The following is a 15947-nucleotide window of genomic DNA, read 5'->3' on the forward strand; positions in this document are numbered from 1 at the left end:
CATAGAACATAGAAAACATTCTCACTGTAAGATATTTTTCAAGGTCGCTTTTCGAATGGATCATATAGGAATGGGACGGGGTATTATTTGTTTTAGCCTTATCAACGCTGTCTCCATCTCACTCTCTTTATGCATTACGCAAATGAGTTGACTAACAATTAATTATATTAAGTAATTCATTTAAAGTGCTTTCGATTGCTAATGAGTTAGATCATGCTTGGTTGGGCATCGATATCCATAATACCTTTACTCTCTGCCTATATAATCTGATCATAAGCGCGCAACAATTTTAATGCGGAAAACTCTTTGTACACACATACGCTTGTTTTGGGTATTATGATTTTGGCATGGAATGTGTAACGCTTGGAGGGAGGCGGGTCAAGCCTTATAAAGTATATTGAATATTATTCTCATCACAAATAGATCTTAAATATGTATATGTATATGAAGTAAAAGAACAAATATTATCTTGTTTCTGCAGATTTAGCAATGAATCCAATCCAATTCCAATACTAGCAACGAATGTTGGTTTAATCTTTTTTTTTTTAAAGCTTCAAAACTTTTACATTTATATAAATTCAAAATTGTGTTGTTGATTAACATTTTTCCAACAGTTAAAATTTGACATCATTGATGGTATCTTTGTCTTTCAGACTGAATAGCAATGCACCCGTAGGCTCTCTGTCCCATATCCCGTATGATTGAATTATTATAGTCTGATCATTTTGCTAGTCATTAATGTAAGTCCCATTCAGACATACATATTCATGAGTATCTTTTCTGTATACATAATTACTCAATCATAACGACGTCTGTTCGTGTTGTTTTTATAAAAAACACCTTTGAATTTTCCGGATTAGGCAACATTGAGGAAATGCCGCCCACCTACGTCATAAAAATGAATAAATGAAATGAAGAAAAAATGATACATTGTCGTCATGCAATAAATGCAGCATGTGCAACATGCAACTTGCAACAAATTGCCCACAAGTTTACTATATTTTTCTCCTTTTATTTTTATTTTTATTATTATTATTTTTTTTTTTGTACATATTTTTAATCATTTTTGAAAGTCGTACGACAAGTTGGCGCCCAACGTAGTTAATGATAAACACAAGATTTCGGATGCACAAAATTGTATTACCTGGCGTCAGTTGCTTCATGCCGCAATGGAAGGTGCAGTCACCGCACAAAAAAAAAAAGGAAAAAATTAAACAAAAAATAAAAATACTTTACCAGCTTTTCCTGTCCAGACAATATTTTTACTATTAATCATTTAACCAAGAGAGAGATCTTATCTATGCTAGCATTTCAATTCATTTTAAGTTCCGGTAAACAATTTCGCCAAATTGTATCTGAAGTTTTTAAACTGATTATTATATATTAATTAATTAAACGTGTTAAATATCGGTTTGAAATCCTGTTCAAATCTAATTTAAATGAAAAACATAAGTAAATCAATTCAAGTTCTGTTTGAAACTGGTTCAAAAACTTTGTCGAATTCGGGTGAAACGAATTAAATGGGGCAATCGAACTCATCGAATGCACGTATATTTATGATGTTATAATGATATATGGTAATATATTTTTCTTATCTAAACATGTTTATGAATCAAAAGAGGGGTTAAAAGATTACCACAGCTAATAAATCGCAACAAATTAATTAAAAAGCAAACCTTTCCACTATATCAATAACTGTCCAAATAATAATCTATATCGGAATTACAGTGAGTGTTAATACGCAGCTGCGATATTGAAATTAATTTAATTACAATCCATTTTTCCATACTTTCCTTTTGAATTTTTTAATTTTAAACTGTCTTTGTCAAATCTTAACCGATTTCCTTGCGGAATCTCAAATCTACCATTATTTGGCCTTAAATGTGCATCCAAATTAAAACTGAAAAATTCATTTTTGTTAATCACTTTAATTTTATCCGTACCTTTTCAAAAAAAAGTGTTGTGGAAAAGCTCGATATTCGTAACTCGATGTATTATTTGCCGATTAATCAACAAATCGATTCTTTTAGTTGTCAGCTTTTACATTTAAATTTTAAGATTGGATTTACATCACTAGGTATAAGTACGTTTTTTTTTTGAAGGTGAAAGCCAGGGTTAGGGAGAGCACTGGAGCGTGTGAGAAGGAGAGAGAGGTACAGTGTGTAAAAGAGACAACGGGGAAGGAATAAGAAATTAAGATATTAAGGTACAGATAAAGAGAAGGGGGAGGGGCGGGAGACATAGAAAGAGAGACAGAGGTGGATAGATACAGGAACTGGGAGAGACGGACAACGAGGGAGAGAAACAGACAGAGAGAGTGAGACAGTGCGACCTATCGGTTGACTAAATTGGGTAGACCAGGCGGCGTATGAGTAATATACGATGTATGAAAGAGAGATAGCAAGAGAGATAGAAGCGACAATTAAATGTATGCGTGAACTTAATTAGTGTAAAGCATAACACACACAAAAGATGCATTCGGTGTTTGACCCAAGATGGAATATTATTCGTGCAAACAATTTTCTTGATCAAAGAGAAATATTTAAACGCGCAGCCAGTGTGTACATATTTATTTATATAACTTAATGTTGGCTTTACCTGTTGCTCGGCGGCAGCAGCCTTGAACTTTCACTAACAACTGCGCAGTCAACTTTCCAGGGGCAAACTCGCATTGAAAGTCGTATGAAGCGACCCACGTGGATGTGGCCCAGAAACTGAAATGGTGGGTTCAATTGTTGTTGTTGTTGTTGTTGTCAATGTGGGTGTGAAAAAAGCGGCAATTGCGCGTGCAAGGCAAATACTCAGACAACTCTTTAAATACATGAGCAATGCCTTTTAAACTTGTTGTACTCGCATATTCGTATAAAAAAACAACAAATCATACAGCAGCAACAACAACAGCAAAAGTTGATAAACAAATTAAAATTGTCAGCCAAGGCGGGTTTATTTAGCCGGCCAAAGCCATTGAAAGCCTTCAACTTGACTAAGCGTTCAGCGGAGTTCACAAAAGCGACGACCCAACGAAGCGGGCTTGACAAAGGGGGGAAGTAGGACAGGGGGACAGTGGGAGCGGGGGCGAATATAGCAGACGCAAACAAGTTGTTGCACTTTCGTTTTTATGGCGTGGCAAGAAGCCAATATATGAAGCATACGCCCCATTAGATAAGTTAGTCAAAAATGCAGAAGAAAACCGGCAACAGCAGCAACAACAACAACAATAATTACAACAACAAGAGCAGTAGCCGCAGCAGGTTTCGATGCCTTTCCCTTTTGGTAAAAGCAACAACAAAAGCAATAGCGAAAGTGAGAAAGGCAGCTGTGAATGAGAAGCTGCAGCGGCTACCATACAAACTGCTATACACCACACCGAAGTCAAACGAACCTATAATGACTTTAAACTTTATTATATAGCAAGTTCATGGTGCAGCAATTTCAATATTTACTCTCCAATATTATTTATAAAGTTCAGTAATTTTAGTTTAGATTACACTCTTAAATTTTTGGTGCCACAACTAAAACTTCTAATAAACTTAAAGATTTTGTCTACCCCATCTTATTAATATATTTACTGTGTTAATCATAAATCCTTTTTTCTTTTGATATAAAAAAGTATAATAAAACTAATTTGTTTTCTCTTATCTTCAACTTTTGAGTAGCTTGTTTCTTTTCAAATAAATGGTTTTTATATTGAATCCATAATTTAAAATTTTATAACAATATAGTAATGTAGTTTCGCAAAAGTCTGATTTGTTCAGACGTATAAGTTTTGAGTAGCATTAGATAAGTTTTTTAATTTTCCGTTCTAGCAAAAATGCCTATAATGCCTATAAAAAGAGAAAACGTTATCGTGTATTTTATTTTTTACTAATTTTTATACAAATATAGGTATGTAATTTTAATTAAATATAAATTTGGTATAATTTGTTTCACTAAAAAAAGCATTAAATTAATAAAAAATAAATCAAATAAACTCAAGTTTTAAAAAAGTTTCACTGTTCACACACCGATTATCGTACACTAGGGTGCATAGAATATTGTTCGCTAAAAATGGTAACCCAAATTCGGAATCTACTTCCTAAGATGTTTTCCCAAAAAAAACCATAATTCTAAAATCAATTCCTAGTTTCTGCATTTTATTTGAAAATTTTTGTGAATTTAGTCCTTGTATGGACGAAAATTATGTTTTAATTCTGAGCAAATTGGACTCTATGCTATTTTGAAAGTCCTAGTTCTAACAAGAGTTTTCAACCAAACTTCAAACTAAACTTCAAACTTGCTGAGAATATCTTACAATTGACAGTAGACTACGAACTTGGGTGACCATTTTTACATTTTTTTTTTGGGCTTATATAAAATGATGCACCCCAATGTACAGACATCTTCACATGGGAGCGCGTATTTGTGCAGCAATGTCCAAAAATAACTAGTGGAAAATGTGCTGCGATGTCGCGGATCTTGCAACATTCTTCGCATAGTTTTCATTAGATTTGTGGCTGCTGGAAATGTTGACTCTTGACCAAATGTTCGCCTTACCCAAGCTGATTTATAGACGCCTTGCCACAAATGCACATGCACACATACATGTACATATGAATATGTATACCTGTGTATCTGAGTGTGTATTCATGTACAATTAACAAGCTGAGTCGTAGTCTGCCTTTTGAGGGCCTCTTCGGAAGAATTATGTGACCACAATTGCCCCCTAGTCGACTTACCGTTGAGTTATGCCAAACATAAACATATTTTCATGGCAATATTTTCCAACAGCATGATAAATCTTTTCATTTTTTTTAGTTTTATATATATATATATATATATATATATATACTTAGTCGAAGGCCCGTCGTTTGATGAACGCTCCTCCCTGAAAAAAAAAGAATATCTGTCGACGACTACGTGACTTCCATAAAATACAGACTTATGTGGTAAGTCCACAACTTGTATATGTTTCTATGCTTTAAAAGTCTGTTCGATTATCTATTGCTTTAGCTTTGTTTTAGCACTCGTTTTGACATGAGTTTGGTTTATGTTAGTTTTTTATGACTTTAAATAGTATTTAATATTACAAATCTGTAGAGTTTTTCATAATTTTTTTCTTCTATAAGATAGAAGATAGATTTATCAGTTCAAAGTTTAATCTTTCTATACTCTAGAATATATTTTGATTTTCATCGTATGTGTTGTTGAAATAATTATATAGCAGACAGTTTTTTAGGATCTTGACACTCATAAATAATTTTCCATTTTTAAATCTTTTAAGATTTCTAAACTTTTTTAAGTTTTGTTGTAGATATAAATGTTCATTGCAGATATCTTTCAAAATTTGCAGTCTTTCTTTAATTTACTCTAATATAATAAGAAGGAAACTTGTTAGAATGATTTGTAATAGTGTGTTGAAACAAAATTGGAATAATAAATTTGCATAAAAATCTTTTTTTTTTAGAAATTTGTCAATCCATTTCATTTTTCATTTTTATATTCAATATATTATTAGAAGAATTAATAAAAAGTTTGTTTTGATTTGTTTAGCTGCAATAGGTTTTGATAACAAAGAATTTTTCTTTTCCAGATGTATATACTTTGTACATATTATTATTGAGCGATTTAAAAGGTATATAAAAATATGTTATATTATGAATAAGTGTGCGTAGATAAACGGCCAGTTGAATTGAATGCACTTTGCATTTTACAAATGTTTCGGCATGGAAAATTATGTCATTTTGTCGCAGCTCCGAGCGTTCCTCCTCCCGTCTGTAACGGCCACCATAGATATTGTTGGCTTCACTAAAAAATAATCACGTCATCAAAGACCAAATAAAATGACGACATTTGGCCGGCGACGTCAGGTTCAGTTTCATTTTCAAATATGTACACATCATATCGAATATGTACATATGTGTGTGTGTGTGTGTGTGTGTTTCGATATTTTGGTATTGTTTACAAATTATATTTGTTTGGCTTTCAATGTTGTTGTATAATGAATACTAGCATAGGCGCCAGCAATTGCAAATGCTCACGTTCTATCAAACATGAAACGGGTACTCACTGCGGTACTCGTACTCATTCGTTCGACTGGAATCAGCATATGGTCAAATTCGTATGAGAATATGACAATACCATGTATTTGGTAATAGTGTATAATAAATATATGCACATTGTTGATTATATAACTTGCGTATTTACGTTTATATGACGACATTATCAATTTTTAAGTCTTTTAAAGAAATTGAAATGATGACCAGGTTGTCTGGCATGATTCACATGATTCACTCTGAACTCGTCTTAGCCAAATTTGGTAAATTCGAATATTTATTGAATTTTTACACAATACAACCGCAATCGCACACACACGACGTATGATGAATCATAAGTTAGAATTTAGCCATATGTTTAATATAATATATATAAAATTAATGATATATTTTGATTTGCGTGCATGTGTGTGTGCGGGTGTGTCAGTATGTGTATGTGTGTGTGTGTGTGTTCATGGAACTGTTGAAATATTTTTGGCAGCAAAAGCATCATTCTTAAGTTGGCATATTTCAACTTTCGCGCCAAACGCCCACACAATGAAGCTGTTGCCCAACACTGAAAGTGCAATCAAAGAGTGCACTTTACTATCGATAATCCGATAGGAAGCGAATTAGTTAAATTTGAAATTGAAAAACAATGCGTTTTACTTTCTTTGCTCTTTTCAATCAGCAATCAAGAAATCATTCAGCTACAACTGCAAGTAATAAGTTAACAGCTTCAAGTGTGCAGGTCTTTGTAAACTTTCCCATTTAATCCATTCATATATCCACATTATCATATGAAAATATGTCCAAATAAAACACAATATCAACATCTTTGGAAACCCAAACGAAAAAAGTACAATCTGTCCAGATTTTAAGCATATGATTAATGTCTGAGCTAATCATTTATTTTTTTTTTTTATTTTCATTTTCATCAGATCCAAATTGCATAATATACAAACATACGTTTGTAAATACATGTATGTATATTAGGAGAGGAGAGCAAACACTGTTTATCATGCATTATTTATTTTGTTTACTCTTGGCATAGAGTATTACAATTTTCTCAGGCATTGCGCAAAATCAAATTAAATTCGTTGATTCTTCGTGAACGAAAGGGAGCGTCAGAAAGTCATCAGTTTGTTCTTTTTTTAGCTTCTTTAACGGAATTGGTTGGATTACTGCACAGCGTGTAAGCTGATTGATCATTTAAATTCTGTAAATGTACTTTCGAAATCCTTTGCTAGACCGTTTGTCAAGTTTGTCGAGATTACACAGAAAAAAAATCAAAGAAGCCAACAAATATTCAATTTTACTAGAATAATTCTTCTTGGGAAATCAAAATATTGCTGAGAAAAATCATGCTTAAAATAATTTGGTTTAAAAAAATGAATTGGATTGATTTTATCTCAGAATCTCGGATTGTTTATCTGTGTAGGGTATTATGAAATCGTTGAACAGTATGATTTTTAATAATATTGTGTGGTTCCTACATGAATGTGCAGAGATGTTATATATGTAACGAGGGGGCGGCGGGGGCGTAGCTGTTGCTATGTACATAGCAACTATATATTACAATTTAGCGATCAAATGGCGTGAGTGTGTGTACATATGTATGTGTGTATATATGCATGTCTATCACTAGATGGGTAAACACATTTCTCGGGCATGTCTATTGTACAATTAAAAACAATCGATGCGATTTTTAGCACAAATGTGCCAAACACGAACATTCAATTTATATTTAGTCGATCGCCTTCATACGTCAAATGATAGCACAACAAAATCGTACCGCAGCTTCCTCTGCCACACCCCCGTCCTTCTCTCACACTCACACACGCAGATGCAATCTTTATAAGGGGTTTGAACGAGTTACTTACACGTTTGTCACGCCAACAAAAAACAACAACAAATTAAATCGACTTAGCTAAACTAAACTGAACTACATCAAGCTACAAAACTAAAAACAAAGACAAAAAAAAAGTGATCACATAATGTTGTTAAAATATGTATAGTATAGCGGATAGACATTTTGTAATTTGACTTTACCCCACTGTCAGTGGCAGAAGCCAACGCGACGAGCAACGCCAACTAATTTAAAATTTCGTCATCTGGATCACTTTCTACTTTCACTGCACACACACACACACACACAGAGATTACACACACACGCAGTTGAGGCCAAAACTTGTTCCCAAATTGCAGCGTTAACATCTGGACAAAGACATTTAACGTTTCAGCCAGCTGTTAACCATGCACTCGAAATCAAGACCAACTCCTGTTTGATACCCTGTAATTTAAGAAAGCTACTTCAGCTGCAAAAACAAACAAACATCCCCTTTTCTGAAATCTATTTTATTATTAATGAATTCTAACTTTGATCAAAGCCGTACACTTAGGCAAATGAATTTAATGTATAGGCGCATTTAATAAATAAAACAGGACAAAATGAATATGATGATCCTAACATTGATTAAATACGAATACTTTCCAAATAATAATATTACAAAATCTAAGACAAAAAAATCGATTTGTCGATTATTTTTTATAATTTTTATTTCAATTTTTTTTATATTTTCATTTTATATTTTCATAATATTAACATAAACAGGTTTCTTCAGTAAATGGTAACAATTGAACTTGTGTCGTATTACAGGGCATCTCTTAGTCGACCATTAGTAAGCTCACACATACATAATTGCATGTGTCGTTATTTTTGGCAAGTTTTTGCGATACATCGCAGCTTTAACACTTCCTGGTTAATTGGTTGAGCAAACATTTGGCTCAATCCCTCAGCTGTGCATACGGCGTTATAAAAAGCGACTCATGTGGCAACAGTGGCGCTGTAAAATCAAACTACCACAATAATTACAACTACAATAACAAACTGGCATTACAATAACAGATGTGCTTTGGGTTCGGCTTCTGTTATGGTGCGAGTACGAGTACGAATACGAATACGAGTACGAGTACGAGTCAAGTTTATTACTGTGGTTTGCTCAGCGCGACTTTCATCTCGCATTGACCCCAAAAATGATGTGTGGCCCAGATTGAGTTGCAGGTAATATCATCGAATTGAAGGCGACATCAGCATGGTCACGTAACAGCTGCAGTTTATCCAATATTCCAATCGATCAGCATAAGGTCTATCAAATCTGATCAAAAGGCTAAAAAAAAATAGGTACTATAAAGAATGTTCTGTTTTTGATTTAATACCGAATTTATTAGATTCGTCTCTGTTTTATATAATTACATTTGAAATCCAGAGCTTTATACTCTTTCTAGAAGATAAACCATATATACAAATTTGGAAAAATTTTAGTTTACTTTTAATATTTGTGGTTTTTAATGTCCTTTCAATGAAAATTTTTGGATAAAAATATAATAAATCAGTATTAAATTGTTATATCTCAAATTATTTGAATCTAATTTCATCAGGTTTATTCGGCATCCCTATTCTTAAATACAATTATTTTGTCATCAGTCATCTTTTTTTTTATGTTAACAACAAAAAATAAACCTATCCAGAAAAGTTTTGGAAAACTGACAAATAATTCATTGATAATCCCAGTTGCCCCGTATTTTAAATAAAAAGAAGTTTGTGGCTTGTTTTGTAAATGTTAAATCGTTCGAAAACAAATTAATGTTTCATTTATTTTCTGCATCGTAATCATTTGATGATGTTTTTGTTTTTGTTTTGTGTTTTTTTTTTATTTTCTTATAATTTTTTTTCTTTTTGTGTGTGTTGCATTTGCATTTGCTGATGCATCTTCCATATTTGATATTCAATATAAAAATACATTTGCATACGTAATACGTATGTGTGCGCTAGGAACATCAATTCTACATGTTGTTGTTGTTGTTATTGTGCAAAAAGCAGAACTGCGACACATAAGACATATATGTATATTCGTCTCTCTTTGCATTTGCTTTAGAAACAATCGTTACATCATTACAATAGTAATAATAATTAAAAAAAAAAATAGTATTTTATATCATAGTCATAATATTAATAATAATAATAATATTCATAATAATTCTAGTAATAAACATTACAATTGCTTAAATCTTAAATGTTCACACTTATTATTATTATAATCATTAATTATTTTGCTTTTTGATATTGTTGTGGTTGTGGTTGAATGCGATGTTGTCCAATGTTAAAAATTATACACTTGAAGAAATTTTCAATGAACTTTGCATTAAGTTCGATGCAGGTAATTGGCATGAGTTCGATTTTTAAATATTTAAATAAATAAAGGCGCGTTCGTCGTAAAAACTAAACAAAAAAAAAACATTAATAATTGGAAAGCTAAACTTATTTTTATGCTGAGGTGTGTGTAGAAAGTAATTCAAAATTTTTTTTTTTTTATATGAGATGCTTCATTCGTATTAACTTTTTCCTTTTTATTTTGTTGTTGCCTGTCATACGCACAGTGGGGCGAAATAATGAATTCTAAACAGCAAATGGATTGAGTTTTGTCGAATTTTTCGTTTTGAAAGTGTTAATATCTATAGTATTTTAATTATTTCATGTGTTTTATATACTCTTTTTTTTTTCTTCTCATCTACATCATCTCTTTTTTTTTGTATTTTGTATTTTGCGTTTTCTTTTGTATTTGTAAATATGTGAGAAAGTGAAAAAAACATCACAGCTAAAACTTCAGTACATTTTTCTTGTGGTTTGAAAACAAAATTGAAAAAAAAAATAATAATAATAATAAAAACAAACAAACAAAATGTGTATATAATTCTTTATAAATACATGCTTACAAATAAATATAAATATATAATATATGTATATATACATATATAGACATATATACACATAAACATATATATACATACATACATATATATACATATATACATAGATATATGTAGATGTGTGTGTGTGTGCATGTTTAGTGTTGTTGTATGCGTGTCTACTGTAATTATATATCATTTAATGGTTTATCGCACATACATAATGTAAGTAACGATAAACATACATTTTGTCATTTTTGTTGTTGGGCGTTTCTTCCATTCTCTTTCTCTGTCTCTTTCTCAATTGTTTTGCAATGCGGTTCTTCTGCCCTGCCTGTCTGCCTGCCTGCCTGCCAAAAATGCCCAAAAATTTGACCAATTGTCCAATTGTTTTGTTCGCCAGCCAGTTTTTTTTTTGTTAATTTCGTTTCTATTTTGTGTGTGTGTGTGTGTGTTACTGTTTTGTTTGGGGCCGGAAGTATATGGACATGGGCTGAGATTAGTTTACAGTTAACAGGACCAGGTGACCTCTGACCTCGGACCACTGACCGCACGCATGTGTGGCATGCTCCAAAATATTGAAAAACTACAAACTAGCAAACAGGCTTACAGACTAAAAGTACTTGCTGGCCCCGCGACCCAAGGATTTATTTTCCCCCATCATCCGTGTCCGATTGCCCGGTTTCCCCGATTCCAATTCCGAATCCAATTCCGCATTGAATTCGATCCCCCCGCATTTCCCTCTTTAATTAACTCTGACGTTAATCCTCCCAGCTGCCATCGGAGTCGAGTTCGCAACGGACACGCCAAAGCATCAGTTCCATGCAGGCGCGTGAATCCTCGAAACTGCTGTGTCCGGTGGCACCATCGCCACTCTGGATCTCCCGATTCAGATGCGTTTTGGTCAAATGTCGCAGGGCACGACGATAGGGAAATCCGCTGGAATGCGGAAACGCAATCGATGTATCGATCAGTGTGTTGTGCACGAGTCGCAATGCCCGCAAATCATTGTCGAGGCCGTGACCAATTAATATGGTGTCGGCATCGATCAGTTCCAGCAGATCGCGCTGCACCTCGGCCAGCGTTTTGACGCCGCTCGATTTGAGATCCTTGGCGGTGACGCCCGAATAGCGTGTATTATAATCCACAATATCCGCATCGGGACGCACATAATGCTCGTAAACCAGCTGACCATTGAGTGCGACCAGTGAGACTTTGGTCACATCCAGACCACGTCCCGTATAGCTCATCTCACAGTCCAATGCATAAACCGCAGCTGTTTGTGGGCCACGATTATGACGATTGCCAGTTTGACTTGATGATCGTGATCGTGGCCGTGTATGGACAAAATCGCGATAGGGTCCATTGACACCAACAACGGATCCCGTCCACACATGCAACTCGTGTCGGGTGCAACCCGAATCGCACTCATCGCTGGCATTGCAGCATGTCCAGCGACTGACCCAGGCATTGCCATCGTAGCAACGATGATATTTGCCCCAATGATAGCTGCACTCCTCGCGCGTCAAATACTGACCACTCAGCTCATCCACAAGGAAATCATGCTTGCAACGCACACATTGCTTGGCCAAGCTACGCTCCATGTGCGCATAGTTGCAATATAATTCCAGGCCACTTGGCGACGATTCACATTCACTGCCGCTCCATTCGCCACCCGATTCCGAGTCCAGTGAACGTGGCGAAATGTTGCCCGAATCGGTTGATGTGCTTGCCGGACTGGCCTCAAGTTCCTCACTACCAATCTCGTTGATTGTACCCTCACCCTCGCCATCAGCATCACCACCCTCCTCCTCCTCCTCCTCCTCCTGACACTGCTGGCTATATTCAAAGTTGCTTGTGTTTAAGCCATCGTGACAATTGATAACCGTTAGCGCCGTCTCTGTGACGGCCATCACATGGGCGGCGGCAAAATTCATGTGTGGCAGACACTTGAATATCTCAATGGCGCCCTCATGGACAACACTCTCAACGGGAAATCCATAGACGCGCAACAGATGCGGCTCGATTAGATAACGTTGCAGCTGTTGCTGCAATGTGACATCATCCAGATCGAGGCGTTCATATTGACGCAATGGTGGCACCAAAAAGTTCACATTCTGTCTATAGACTTTACTATGTTGCCAGCTGTTGCCAGTGATGTTGTGGCTGCCACAGCCACTGATGAAGATGTTGCTGCTGTTGCAAATGCCACTGATGCTGCTGTTGCTGTTGCAGCTGCTGTTGCCACTGCTGCTGTTGCTGCCACTGTTTGGCGAGCTGCCTGGCGAACTGAGCGCTGATGAGGAGTTGCTGCTGTTGCTGCCACAATAGCTGTCAATTGATTTGCCGTTGTTGCTGCTGCTGCTGCTGATGCTGCTATTGTTGTTTATGTTGTTGCTGCTGCTGCTGTTGTTGCTGTTGCCACTTGCCTTGCTGTTGCATTTAGATTGCTTCGATTTGTTGTTGTTGCTGCTGCTGCGTTTTTGGTTGCTGCTGTTGCTGTTGCTGCCGCTGCTAATGTTGTTGCTGTTGCGCCATTTGCCCTGCTTGCACTTGCTGCTGCTGCTGCTGCTGCTGTTATTCACTTTGATCGCTGGTTGCACCTCCAGTGGTTGCACCTGCCCCTGCCCCTGCACCGCCATCGGCAATTGTGTCCTGTTCCCCGTTTGCTTCACGGACTGTGACTTCTGTTGCCGCTTGGAGCGTGATTTGTTGCTGCTGCTGTTGCCGCCAGCTGTGTTGTTGCCGCCGTGTCCATTGATTGAACGATTCTTGGCCTTGTTCGGGTGTTCGTCACTGGAGTGAATGTCCTCGCTGGTCGCCTCGCTGCTGGTGCTGTTCCGATGACCCGGATTGTGATGGCTCAAAAATTTCTCTGCAATGAACATAAAAATAAGAATTTATTATAACAACAACTATTTATCAAATTGAAAAAAAAAAATTAATTTGTATTTATATAGCCTATAAAACTCTTCAATAAATAAATTACCAACTTTTCAAACAATCTAACTTAAGATAATGATATCCCTATTTTTTTCTTGTTATAAAAAGTAATTATGTAAGGTTATATAAGTATAAAAGTAACTAGTTAAGTAATTATTTATATTATTTTTACCGCATTTTAATTTAAGAAAATTGCATTTCAACTGTAAGCTAGTTCTGACTACATGCTTATATATTTTTGCTGTTCACAATAAAAAATTTTGCAAATTTATTAATGTATGCTTTTACTGTTCAGATATGAGCTAGTTCTTGTTATTTATTTATATATTCTTCTGTTACGGTATTTCTTGAAACTAGTTTGAAAGCTGTTTCAATATTCCAAATTTATTTATGCAATCTCTGCCGAACTAGTTCTTTTGACTGACTCACGAGAAATTAATTATTTATTTATTTATTTATTCTTTTAAAGGTGTAGTAAATTTGGTTGACGTAAATTTACGTTGCTAATTCGTGTGCTGATAACACGAAGCGTGCGATTATGCGTGTGTGCATGTGTGCATGTGTGTGTGTGTGTGTGTGTGAGTAAGTGGTATGCTCTGTCTATTGATGCCCGAGAAGTCTTATCGAACGCTGGCAATCGTTGCTCGGCCACGTGCTTTTCATTTCTTGTGACTTTTGTTTTTGTCATATGTACTACGCTTAAAAATATTTGCCGTTTGTTTATTTATTTTTTTTTAAAATTTGCTCAACCTTTAATACCCTCTAGCAGACCAAATGAAGGCGTATTTGCGCTCGTTTAATATGTACTACTACATTTAATACTCCTACTAAAATTGACAATTGCGTTTTTTTTTGATTTTTTTTTTTAATTAAATAAATTTACTGGGTATCTGTGCGTCGTTCGTTATTAGATAATCGAACGGAAGCTACACATGACTGAAAGATGGAAGATTGTGTTTGGTTTGTGGCTCGTGTACGCTTTGTTTTCATTTTTTTTCTTTAATTTTTGGCTAATAAAAATTTCAGTCGGCGGTAGGGTGATCAAAGTCGGCGGTGGGTGGAGAGGGGGTGACAAGTGGTAGCTTTATTACAAATACGAGTATTACTCATTATCAACATAATTATTAAAAATAAATTTGTGACTTCCGCGTAGTAAAACGAGTGAGAGAGAGAAAGAGGGAGTGAGATGGAGTGAGAGAGAGAGGGAGAGGGAGAGACGTGGTTGCCAAGCGAACTTGTCGCTTGAATTGATCCACGCTTTAGGCCGTTTTAAAGTGTAGAATGGGGGGTGGGTAAGTGGTAGGGGGTATATAAAAAAAACTTGTTTATGCGCCGACACGTGGCACAAGGGAATCTCTGATTTATGCCACTTATATACATATGTATATATACAAATTAAACATAAAGATAAACATTTATTTAGCTGCTGTTGTGAAAACGAGAGAAGACAAGTTCAAGTTCAGATTCAGGTTCATATCTGGCAAGATCTCTATTATCTTTCGGACACTGTTATTATTTATACAATATATGTAGTTGCCGCAACAACAATGCTATCTGAATGCATGTTGCATGCGCTTCCTATTTGCTATGCCAATTTGTAAAGTTTTTCCCAGACAATTTCACGTCTGGTTCAATTGGCAAAGTGCTCAACGCATTTCCTCAATCGACTAAGTAAACTTTAATCAACACACAAGCAGAGAGAGTGAGACACACACACACACTCACACACGCACAGATACACACACACATCAACTGAGTTTGTTGACACGCTGCGTCTATGAAGGACATTTGTTAGCTCTATTTGGCAGCAATGTTGTTGTTGTTATTGTTTCTGTTGCTGCTGCTGCTGCACGTGACATGAATCAGTAATTGACCAACACATGAACAGAGCGAAAAATTCAAGTATTTTGTGCTTCAAATTCTACATTTCAAGCCTGATTTCTGACTAAAATTGATATTGCCAAAAGTCGAGATTATTAATAAGTCGCAAAATTTAAGTATTTTAGCAAGCAAGAACCACTTAAGAATTGTAAGCAAGGATATATGTAAAGTCAGTAAAAAAGGCAGTTTTAAGTTTGCAAATTTTCATCAAACATTATGTAATTTTGATCTAAGTTTATACAAACTGATGCTGTACAAAATTCAGTCAAACCTAAGTTGCAAATTTATTTAAAGAATTTTCGAACACATTTCTAATAAACCAAGATTTATTCTGTTCTGTAATGCATTTTTGCACTCATATTA

At 35.2% G+C, this 15947-nt stretch overlaps 1 protein-coding gene across 1 annotated transcript in view; it reads right to left on the reverse strand.

The window, feature by feature from the left end:
* LOC117793941 (CAR1 transcription factor) overlaps positions 1-15947 on the reverse strand; it is a 49416-nt gene that overhangs the window by 5232 nt on the left and 28237 nt on the right. The window contains exons 3-4 of the mRNA XM_034634400.1: positions 11521-13635; positions 10071-10075 (exon numbers count right to left, since the gene is read on the reverse strand). Of these exons, the coding sequence (XP_034490291.1) occupies positions 11522-13635 (2114 nt within the window). The 3' untranslated portion in view covers positions 10071-10075; position 11521. The remainder of the gene's footprint in view (positions 1-10070; positions 10076-11520; positions 13636-15947) is intronic.

The sequence above is a fragment of the Drosophila innubila genome, chromosome X (assembly GCF_004354385.1).
Source record: "Drosophila innubila isolate TH190305 chromosome X, UK_Dinn_1.0, whole genome shotgun sequence".
Lineage (NCBI taxonomy): Eukaryota > Metazoa > Arthropoda > Insecta > Diptera > Drosophilidae > Drosophila > Drosophila innubila.